Genomic DNA, 12,390 nt, shown 5'->3' with positions numbered 1-12,390 from the left:
TAAGAGATCAACCAAAGGACTTGTATGCATGCATATAAGCATAACCAATTGACACAAGACACTGGGGGGTAGGGGAGGCCGGGGGGAGGTCAAGGGGGAAAAAGGAGACATATGTACCACTCTGTAATATTTTAAGCAATAAAACAAAATTAATATATATATAAATATTAAAAAAATAAAAAAATAAATGTTGATGATTAAGTTAATATTTCTATTGCTTTTTAGAAGAAAAGAAACCAAACTTATTTTGTAAAGGTGTTTCTTTAATTTCTGCTGTCCTTACCTGGGTACCAGACATGAGCCTGTGCTTGCCCATAAGCCTGCTGTCTACCTGGTGTTAGCCAGTCAACAAACAAACAAACCATGATTAATACTTTAAATGTGGCAGTACCTAGGTGAGATATCAGATAAGTGGATAATTTTAAAATAGAATTATGAAGACTTGTTAACCAAGTTTATATGAAGAATAAGTATGGGGAAGTAGAATAGACCATGATTTTGAGGAATCTTCCTAGAAAAACTAGGTGGTGTGACTAGTGTTGTCTCTAATCATGATAGATGTTATAGGAAGAAGAACGGACCTATATTTGCCTTTATGACAGTCATATAGAATCAAAGTTAGATGATTCTGAGCTGGAACATAGGCAAGAGTACAGAACCTAAGAAAATTATTATAGACTTGGATGTTTTCAGCACTTAGTTTGTTGTTGGAACCTAGTGCTTGAACAAAATTGCTGTAGATGAAGGTGGGTGTGGGGAGAAGAAAAACCCAAACACACAAAACAAAGGAAGGAATCCTGAGGCCTGGGGGAAGATGCCCAACATTTTGAGGATAGGTTGAGGAAGAGAAGCTAGTAATACAGTTATAATAAGATGTTAGAGAAGTAGACATCATGAGGAGAGTGTTTAGAAGTAAGGAGATATTCAGAAAGTTAAAGGGGTTAAAAGTTCCAAGTCATACATACTGGTAGAGGTCAGATAGGATAAGGGTTATTAGATGTGGATAATAAGATATTCTTAGTCAGTCTAGTGTTAGAAATTCAATAGAATGATGGAACAGCAACAAGATGATAGTGGGTTATAGAGTGAAGTTAGAGCAGCATACAGAAATTTTGAATGTTGACAAGTCTTTCAAGATCTCTGAGAGTAACAGCTATGGTGGATTGGCATGGGGGTCCAAGAATAGATCATGGAAGCATAGTATGTGACAACTTGTTATGGGGACAATTGACTAATACACTTTTCAAATGAAGACAGGGAGAATACTCTGGCTACTACTGTATGGGGAGGAAGATAATTATATGTAAAGAAACCTCAGTGATTTCAAAGAACTTGCAATGTAACTCCTGCAATAAAGCAAAACTTCTAAATGCTACAGGGAATAATTATGAAACAACATATTGGCAGTTAAAAAATACCAATGTAATCGAAATAAGAAGCAGTGAGGAAGTATGAAGTAGTTATTAGAGTGAGTGAAATTCAGGAGTGGGGAGTTCTTTCTGGAGGAGGTTTTTGTTTGTATTTTTCATTGAAACATCTGGTCTCTTCACAGAAAAATTATTTGGTTATGGTATGATGTATAGAAAATTGATTCTCTTAAAATTGCTTTCAACCAAACAATAAAGTAGGGATCACTCATACTATAGTGTGCATGATGGTGGTGGAAGGTAATCTTTTGACTTTACCTTGATTGTCCCCTTATTTTTGCCCACATCTCAGTCACTTGCAGACAGATTTGGAACTAGGTACTGTACCCTTAAATGGCAGGTTATAATTCCTTTCCTTGATATTGATGACTTGAATTTACTCCTGGAAGATCCATAATCCCCAGTAATCTATGAATGGATGATAATATTTATAAACTTTTTTCTTGTGACTTAAATGCTGAACCCCTCAAATAAATTATAGTTTGTTTTGAATTCAAGGAAAATTTTATTTGGGTGATAAAATTTTATTTTAGAATATATATATATATATATATATAATTTCTACTATAACCTCATCCATTGGCTACACTTTTTTAAACAACAATAAAGCATAACATCTTGATTTACTTTACAGTTTGCTTGGGAGTTAGTGGATTAGTGGTCATGATGTTAAGGGGGTTAATTTTTATTGAGTACTTACTATATTCTTGGTACTGTGCTAAGTGCTTTAAATGAACCAACTCATTGCTGGGAGATCTCTATGAGTTTTTTTAGATTTCTGCATGTTTTATGAGCAGAGGAACTGACTATTCCTTGTCCAAAATTATCTTTTCAAGGAGGTATGTACAGAGAACAATATTAGAGTCTAGAAATAGTGTCTCCCACCAGAGAAAAGGGCAAGATTGCTTACAGCACTAGAAAATATAGGTAGTATCTCCCTTTTGAGCAAAGGACTGGCATGATTATGACTTATTAAAAGATTTGTGCTTCCTAAGTTTGGGATTCTTCTCCTGTAATGCAATTCACTGCTTATGCAGATGTCATCTGGCCCTTTAATGTTGTCTTGTAGGAGTTTGATTTGGGAAGGCACCACAAATGCTGATACTCTGGCTACTTCCATTGCTGTGAATAATTAACTGTCCATTCTGTGACCCAGGAGTTTCTTGTCTTCTAACAACACTCATGAAACTTGCAGGCTAATGTGTTAGCTTGCAGTATGGTAAAATCTCAGACCCTCAAGGTTCTTAACACATGTAATACAACAACCCAACAAGGATAACTCTTTTTATTATGCTTACATTATAGGTGAAAAAAACCACATACCTCAGTGACCTCTCCAAAGATTTATAGTTAGCACATAATAGAGCCTGGATCTGAACCCAAGCCTCTCTGACTCCAAAAGCCACATTCTAAAGCAGTGAGCTACTCATGTCCAGTTCAGTTGAAGTCACTGGATTGACCTTTTATCCAACTGCATCATGAACCAGAAAGAAATTGTGTTGGAATAATCCTGGATTGGAGATTATCAATGTTATGCCAAAGGTTACATATTCATGTCAACAGGAGAGAAAAGCAGTTAATTGTTCTTTGCTCATGCCTCCAATAAACTTTTATTTGTTTACTACCTTGGTTTCTGTCTAATGGGAAAAAGTACATAAACTAAAAATCTTTAATATTGGCATTCTTATAGATTAGAGATATTATTCATGAAAGATGGCATTCTTTGATAAAACAAAGAAAATGAAAGAAAAACCTGAACTCTTCATAACTCTAAATATGATTACTTAAAGACTAAAAAGTTCAAAAGTGTGTTTTTCAAAAGATCCTGTGTTCTCCTAATTTATTATTGTAGCACAGATATTTTAATGATTGAATTAAGTTTACATATTTTTTACAATATACAGTATGGCACATAGCAGATGCTCAATAGATGTCATTTGAGTGCATCTAAAAGGTTGTGGCTCTTTATAAAATTACTAGACGCCCATGCACGAAGATTCGCGCAATAGGCCTTCCTTCCCCTGGCTGCCAGCACTGGTTTTCCTCCGGCACCCGGGACCCAGGCCTTAGGTCCAGCCGTGGCAGTGAGGGTAGGCTTCTCTGCTCTGGCTGCTCCCAGCCCCTCCTTTTATTCCCCCCAGCTCCTCAAGCGGAGGCCAAGGCTGGCTGGAAGCCAGCCACTCCTTGAGCGGAGCCCAGGCCCCCAGCCCCTCCTTGAGTGGAGCCCAGGGCGGGCTGGAAGCCTGGTTTGCTCCTGGTGACCCAGGCCTCGAGCCACTCCATGAGCGGAGTCCAGAGTCCAGGGCTGGCGGGAAGCTTGGCTTCCTCCATCTCCATGAGCAACCCAAGCCTCCTGCTAGCTCCAGCTTCGTGGCCGCCACTATCTGCAGTAGTGTTCTGTCTTCACTCAGCGCCTGTGTATGCAAATTTACTGCCATCTTTGTTGGGTTAATTTGCATAGTTGCTCTGATTGGCTGGTGGGCATAGTGGAGTGACACCATTTTGCATGTTACTATTTTATTAATGTAGATATTAGAAAATTTGTCAGAGCTTTGATCCTTGTTCATTTTGTTAAGAGTTTCTTTTTTTATTGTACATTCTTTTTATTTGGACAAATGTATAGTGACATGTATCCATCATTATACTATGATACAGAATACTTTCATTGCTCTAAAAATCTTCTGTGCTCTACCTATTCATCCCTGCCCCCACCCCAGCCATTGGTAACCGCTAATCCTTTGCTGTCTCCATAGGTTTGCCTTTTTCAGAACATCATATATAGCTTTTTCAGATTGGTTTCTTTTGCCTATTAGATGTATTTAAGGTTCTCCACATATTTTCATGGCATTGTAGCTCATTTATTTTTTGCATTTAATACTATTCCATTGTCTGGATGTACTACAGTTTCTTTATTTACCTACTGAATTACATCTTGGTTGCTTCCAAGACTTGGCAATAGTGAATATATCTGCTCTAAACATCTATGAGCAGGTTTTTGTGTGGACATGATCTTTCCATTCCTTTGAATAGATACCAAACAACATGAATACTCGATCATATAGTAAGAGTGTTTAGTTTTATAAGAAACTGCCAAACTATCTTCCAAAGTGGCTGTAACATTTTTAATTCCCACCAGTAATGAATAAGAATTCCTGTTTCTCCACATCCTCACCAGCATTTGGTGTTGTCAGTGTTCTGGATTTGGGGCATTCTAATAAGTATGCAATAATATCTCATTGCTGTTTTAATTTGCATTTCCCTGGTGATATATAACATACAACTTTTCACATGCTTATTTTCAATCTGTATATTTTCTTTGATGAAGTATATATCAAGTTTTTGGCCCATTTTTAAATTGGATTATTTAATTTCTTATTAAATTTTAAGATATTTTTTTCATATATTTTGGATAACCTTTGTCAGATGTGTTCTGTAAATATTTTTTCCCAGTCTGTGGATTGTCTTCTAGTTCTCTTGACATTGTCTTTTAGAGAGCAGAAGTTTTTAATGAAGTCCAGCTTATCAATTATTTCTTTCATGCATTGTGCCTTTAGTGTTTTAATTTAAAAAATAATTGCCATATCCAAGATCATTTAAGTTTTCTCCTATATTGTCTTCTAGGAGTTTTATAGTTTTACATTTTACATTTAGGTCTGTGATCCATTTTGAGATACCTTTTGTGATGGGTGTAAGATTTGTGTCTAGATTCATTTTCTGCATGTGGTCCAACTGTTTCAGCATAATTTCTTGAAAAAACATATTTGCTCTATAGTCCTGTGTTTTTTTCTTTGTCAAAGAGCAGTTGATTATATTTGTGTGGTTCTATTTCCAGGATCAATATTCTGTTCTATGCATCTATTGTCAAGTGTCTCATTAATACCAGATTGTTTTAAATACTGTAGTTTTACAGTAAGTCTTGAAGTCAGGTAATGTTCTCTCTTTCTCTCTCTCTCTCTCTCTCTCTCTATATATATATATATATATATATATATAGTACATATTTTGATAGAAATATACCTAAGTATTTTATTTTGAGGTTTATACCTAAGTATTTTATTTTGAGGTTTCTAATATAAATGGTATTGTTTTTAATTTCAAATTAAAAGCTTATTCATTGCTGGCATAATGCAAATAAATTGACTTTTGTGTATTAACTTGATGTCCTACAAACTTGCTATATTTGCTTATTAGTTCTAGGATATTTTTGGTCAATTCTTTCAGGTTTTCTACATAGACAGTCATGTCATTTGTGGTCAAAGATGCTTTTATTTCTTCCTTCTGAATCTGTATATTTTTATTTCATTTTCTTATCTATTGCATTAGCTAATACTTCCAGTATGATCTTGAAAAGGAGTGGTGAGAGAGGATGGCCTTGTCTTTTTCCTGATCCCAGTGGGAAGCTTCTTTCTAATTTCTCACCACTAAGTGTGATGTTAGCTGTAGGCTTTTGGTAGATATTCTTTATCAAGTTGAGGCATTTCCTCTGTATTCCTAGTTTACTGAGTTTTTATTATGAGTGAGTGCTGGAATTTGTCAAATGATTTTCCCATATCTACTGATATCCTGTGAGCTTTCTTTTTTAGCTTGTTGATGTGATGGATTGCACTCATTGATTTTTTAATATTGAATCAGCCTTCCATACTTGGGATAAATCCCACTTGATTATGGTATATAATTATTTTCATACATTACTAGACTTGATTTGTTACTATTTTGCTGGGGATTTTGCATTTATGTTAATGAGAGATATTGATATGTAATTATGTTATTTTTGTAATGTTTTAGGTTTTGGTATTAGGGTAATGCTGGCCTCATAGAATGAGTTAGGAAGTATTCTTGCTGCTTCTGTCTTCTGAAAGAGATTGCAGAGAATTGATATACGTTCTTCCTTAAATACTTGATAAAAACCACCAGTGAATCTATCTGGGTCTGGTGCTTTCTATTTTGGAAGGTTATTAATTATTGATTCAATTTCTTTAATGGCTATAGGCCTATTCCATATTATCTGTTTCTTCTTGCATGAGTTTTGGCAGATTGTGCCTTTTAAGGAATATGTTATCTAGCTTATCCCTTTTGTGGTCATAGAATTGTTCATAGTATTGCTTTATTATCTTTTTTTGATATCTATGTGACCTATAGTAATATTTCCTCTTTCATTTATTTTATTTCTTTTTATTTTTTTCAATTACAGTTGACATACAATATTATATTAGTTTCTGGTGTACAGCATTGTGGTTAGATATTTATATAATTTATAAAATGATGGCTCCTATAAGTCTAGTACCTATCTGACAACATGCATAGTTATTACAATATTGACTATATTCCCTATGCTGTACTATACATCCCTGTGACTTTTGTAATTGTCAATTTGTACTTCTTAATCCCTTTACATTTTCACCCAGCTCCCAACTCCCTTCTATCTGGCGACCATCAGTTTGTTCTCTGAATCTATGAGACTCATATTAGTAACTGTGTCATCTCTCTTTTTTCTCCTCTTAGTCTTTAAAAACATTAACACTATGTATTTAGTTATATGTCCTTATTTCTGCACTCACCCAAAAGTCTCCTTTCCAACAAGATCAAATATATTTTTCAATGAAATTTTCTTTTTGTATTGATTCTCAAGTAATAGAGTTTATCAAAGGGATATATATATATATATTGATTTCAGAGAAGAAGGGAGAGAAAGATAGAAACATCAGTGATGAGCAAGTATCATTGATTGGCTGTCTCCTGCATGCCCCCTACTGGAGATCAAGCCCAAGACCTGGGCATGTGCCCTGACTGGGAATCGAACCAAGACCTCCTGATTCATAGGTCAACGCTCAACCACTGAGCAACACCAGCTGGGCTTAGGGTCTGAGATTATTCATTTGTGTCTCTTCCCTGAATTTTCTATAATATCAGTTCATAGTTCTTATGGTTTGAGGAAGACAATATCATCCAAGGAAGGTGATTGATTAATTGATAGCTATGAAATACAGTCAAATCACATTTACAAAATGTCAGAAAGCAAAATTGGTTTTAGTTTACTCATCACTAGATGGTTCTGAAATTTGCAAGGAAAGTGTTTTGAAGTAAGGATAAGACAACTAAAGCAACCATTTAGAAAAATTTCAACTATATCCTAAATCATTTTATCTTGGCGTCTGCTTTTATATGTGAAAAAGTCCCTAATTAATTTAGTTTCTTTTTAATAGATTAGTTCTGGTGATATAACAAATTCACATACACACAAATTCTGAAATAAAATGTTAGGTTTTATAGTATAAACCTTTTTTTATAAATGGGAGTTAGAAAGGGGCATCTGGATTTTTCATATATGTCTTAAATCCTGGGTCTTACTTTTCCCCTCTTATAACCCAAGAATCATCAACATTTTCCCTCAGAAATACTTCTGGAAAAAAGTATAATTTATGACCTAAAGTAGCTAACATTAAATTTTTGGAAAATAAAGTGAAGTTTATTTATAAATTAGCAAATTCTTCTGTGCTGGCCCTGGCTGGTGTGGCTCAGTTGGATGAGCAGCATCCACTGCACTGAAAATCACCGGTTCGATTCCCAGTCAGGGCATATGTTCAGGTTGGGGGCTCGATCCCAGGTCTGGGTTTGCTGCAGGTGCATGCAGGAGGCAGTCAATCTGTTTCTCTCTCACATTGATGTTTCTCTCTCTCCCTCTTCCTTCCTCTCTCTAAAACCAATAAGAGCTTACTAAAAATCCTTCTGTGCTGTACATATTAACATTATTCTTTAAATGTTATCTTTACAAACTGTATCTATTTCTATGAGCCTCTATAAGTTGTTTTGGATACCTATGAGTTAATTTGGCTGTTAACCCATCAAGATCTGAGACTAGCCAGGGGCTAACAGCCAAATCTTTGGCTCTCATACACTAACCATCTATATGAGCTAATCTAAGTTATTTATCCTTCCTTTGTCTATCTTGCACTCTGCAAAATGTAGATAATACTTACCCTACACATTTTCCAGGATTGCTCACAGAATTAAGTAAAATAAGATATATGGAAGTATTTGAAATATTACTAAGGTATCTTGAAAATATCTAAGGTATCAATGCAATATCACCACAAAGTCCCTTTGCTCATATTGAGTCTAAATGTACAACTCATCCTCAGGATAAGAAGGGAGCTCAGGAAAAACTATAGTCACCATTCGTTCACACTCTTCAGTTGCCTTCTCAGAGTGGCATAGCTCTAATTGTACCTAATGAAAGAAATGTAACATTTTTAGGTCTTTGTTGCAGAAAACATTTTAAATAGAACTGGCCTGGGGGCATTTTTCAAAATAAAATCTAAATAATGTAAGATTGCTAGTGAGAACTATGCCAGGGTTGAATTACACAACTAATAAAAATCTACCTGAGTCTCAGACTGTCAGACAGTCTTGATCACACCTCCCCCAGGTCAGGGACAGAGACAGCAGGCCTTGTCTCTGACTTTGTCCAGAGATCTTGGTCATCATCAGGGACTTCATACTAGTACTTGTTTATTGGTCAACAAGCAATTTGTCAGCAGTCTTTTACATGCAAAAGATCAGAGTAAGAGCAAATCCATGCAGAGCTCTAGCCTAAGGTTGTTTGTGGGTAAACATAAGAGATGACTGAAACCATCCTTTTTACTCTTTCAACCCATCAGCCATCCCCAGTGTGGGTTCCTTGCCCTTAGCTCCTTCCCATTATATTGAAGATTCTGATGGCATGGCCTATATAGTTTAAACTTTAGAGGGGTAGGCGAGGAGACACATAGAAATATCTCTTGTCTTTGGTCCCAGGAAACCTTGCCTAGATGTTTAGTCATTATTATAGATGTTATTTGTTTAAGAAACTCAAAGAAGGCTTAGTGGAACTTTTAGTAACAATTTGACCTTGAAGGTTCTGAATTTTGTCTAGTAGGTAGTACTCATGGTACCTGGAAATTTTTTTCTGCTTTATCAGCTTTCTCTTGATTCATTTATTTTGCACCTAGGTCGGTATATATATCTATATTATAAAAGGCCAGTGGCCATAAAGCCATAACACTGGAATGACCAAACGACCGATCACCAGGAGATGCATTAATGGGTCTTGCAGCACGGCAGAAGTCTGTGCAGCGGGAGTCAGTTTGGGTCCTGCTGGTGTGGCAGGAGGGATATATATATATATATATATATATATATATATATATATATATATAATTAAAATATATTTTTATTGATTTTAGAGATGAAGAGAGAGGGAGAAAGAGATAGAAACACCAATGGTAAGACAGAATCATTGATTGGCTGCCTCCTGCATGCCCCCCACTGGAGATCAAGCCCACAACCTGGGCATGTGCCCTGACTGGGAATTGAACCATGGCTTCCTGGTTCATAGGTTGATGCCCAACCACTGATCCATGCCAGCTGGGTGGTCAGTAGATCTTTTTGATCTCTTCAGAACTTCGTGGCTCTCTGGTACTAGGCCTGTCACCCAACTGACCTCTTCTAAATGCTTTTCTATCAAGTAGTTCTCCTAACTCCGTGGCATATCTTAACCCATTGCTGCCAGTGTATTGTTATTATATATGTTACTGTTCATAATTACTATATTACATATACATTATAATGATTATTTGTTAAAATATACATAAGTAATCCTAGCAGTAATAACAATTCTAACTACAATATATTAAATATATATTATGTAGCAGATGCTGTATTATGTGGGGGTTTTTTGTTTGTTTTTTAATTAAATTTTATTAGGGTGACATTGGTCAACATTAACATATAGGTTTCATGTGTGGATTTCTAAGTTGCAAAATCTCTATATAACACAATGTGTCCACCAGGGGGTGGAGGGAAGAGCGTCCTAATATGAGGTGTATTATGTGTTTTATATACTTTATTTTAATAGTTACAACATCCTGGAAATATCAGGTATTGCAATCATTCCAACTGAAAATGATAAACATTTTTGCTCATGGTTGTATAAGTAAAAGAACTTCATTTTCCAACCTCCAATGGAAACACCATAAAGTACTTCTTATTCTCATTTTTCAGTTGAGGAAACTGAGACTAAGAGATGTTACGTAACTTACCCAAGTTCACAGAGCAAGGTGAACCCAGTGGATCTTGGTTTGAATTTGGTGTTTTGTTAAGAAATCACTACATTTTATTGATCACTTATTTAGTCTTCTTTGTTTTCTCCACAGGGCCAAATACATTTGGGATAATTTCTTTCAGGGCATTGGACATTCTATCTACTTCTATTGTTGATTCTATTGAACCAAACTTTATCTTCTTGCCTGAGACTTTAAAAAAATCTGGCTCCTTTAGCTTTATGGGTTTTTAAAAGGCTGTCAAATATCTAACAAGAGATTGAAATGTTCTTACATTTGATTCCAACTAGGCATATCTTATGTGTTTATGTTCTAGGAACCTATACTAAGGAAGACAGAAAAGTAATAGCTCACAATCTACATTGAATGATTGGTTTGCATCTGAACATCAGAATGGGGGTGATTTGATAACAACCTTCTCAGATGACACGGGCATGGGCATAGTCAGAAGTACTTGCCAGTAATTATATTTACTAGAAATCCAAGTAGTAGTTATTTTGATTAACTTAACTTATAAACCTAATGGGCAGCAGCAATGTGCCCTCCTATACTTTGTGTTAACGTAAAAAACATTCTAACCTGTAAAGAATTTTTGTGAGTTTTTTGAGCCAAACTGTCGATAATTGCCAGAAAGCAATATCTCAACAGATTGGGATAGTGTTCCTGAGAATGGCGGGTTTTCCTCTATTTTTATACATTGCAATCAAAGGTAGGACGTAGGTGGGTTACTTTAAATCCATTGATGATAGACTAGAGAGGTGGGAGAAAGCAAAGCAGGAAAACCTCCGAAATTGGATAAAAGGTAAATTTATAGACACATACTTAGATGGGTGCAGGAACAATTAACATGATAACAATGAAGGAATTTGTGGTATCTGTCCTTGCGCTCAGGCACATTAGGTTGTGCCCCCAAGGGGTCCAGAAAAAGGGAAGTTACAAGTTACCCAGATATTTCAAGGATATGTGATTATAGATACAAAAAGACAGATAGGCTCAGTTAAGGTAAAGTTTGACCTTGTCATTGAAGATACCGGCCATAACTACCCACCATAACTACTTTTATTTAAAGCTTAATTTCAGACCATCCTTTGTGGTTACTTTAGGTCTCTGAGTTTGCAAGACTGCCATACAGGCCTTTCCTGAGCTTGTCAGGTTAGCATGTGGCCCCTTTCATCCACATTTGTATGATACCTAGCATTTTGTGAAATTTCAATGAGTACTAAGTAGTATGAATACTAACAATGCTTTGAGACCAACATTAAATTATTGATTCTCATGCTAATCCCATCTGTCAGGATTTTTATCACTTGACTTTAAAAATACTTGGTTTTAAAATACCCTTGGCACTTTGTATGTTCAACAGCAGGTACCCCTTGATGTTTAGAACAGAAATGGTTCTGATGTGTCTCACCAAGAAATAAACCATTTGACCTTCTAAGTCTTACCAGGTTGTTTCTGATTTCTCCTTCACACTTTCCAGTTTTCTTTTTTGTGGTTGATATTTTCTGGAGTCCATGTACACTAGGGTAGGGAAAGGTAATGGTGTATACAAAGTATCCTTATGATAAAATTCAATGTGGAAGCTCCTTTACAATGGATAAAATTAATCTAGGCTAACCACTTTCTACTAGGATTTGTCCTTTGTAGGATGCCAGAATTGGACCCCTGAAATATCTCAGTAAACACTGTCAAAAGCTATGTAAGTTAATAGGTATCTTGTGTATGTTGATCTATTTTTTTGGTGCGTATCCTATAAAAGTACATGTTGGCTTAGATATCAATGGCAAAATTAAACAACCTTTGGAATATCTGGTTTATGAACTGGCCATAGAGGCAGAGCAGAAATGACTATACTTCTAGTCATA

The 12,390-nt window shown here is 35.7% G+C and overlaps 1 protein-coding gene across 1 annotated transcript in view; it reads left to right on the top strand.

Annotated features, from left to right (window-relative positions):
- The window catches only part of IL1RAPL2 (interleukin 1 receptor accessory protein like 2), a 610,196-nt gene that overhangs the window by 8,328 nt on the left and 589,478 nt on the right, over positions 1–12,390 (top strand). Inside the window, 1 exon segment of the mRNA XM_023757470.1 lies at positions 7,499–7,507. Within this exon segment, the coding sequence (XP_023613238.1) occupies positions 7,499–7,507 (9 nt within the window).

The sequence above is a fragment of the Myotis lucifugus genome, unplaced genomic scaffold (genome assembly GCF_000147115.1).
Source record: "Myotis lucifugus unplaced genomic scaffold, Myoluc2.0 scaffold_2, whole genome shotgun sequence".
Taxonomy (NCBI): domain Eukaryota; kingdom Metazoa; phylum Chordata; class Mammalia; order Chiroptera; family Vespertilionidae; genus Myotis; species Myotis lucifugus.
This window is presented reverse-complemented; position numbering and strand designations above follow the sequence as displayed.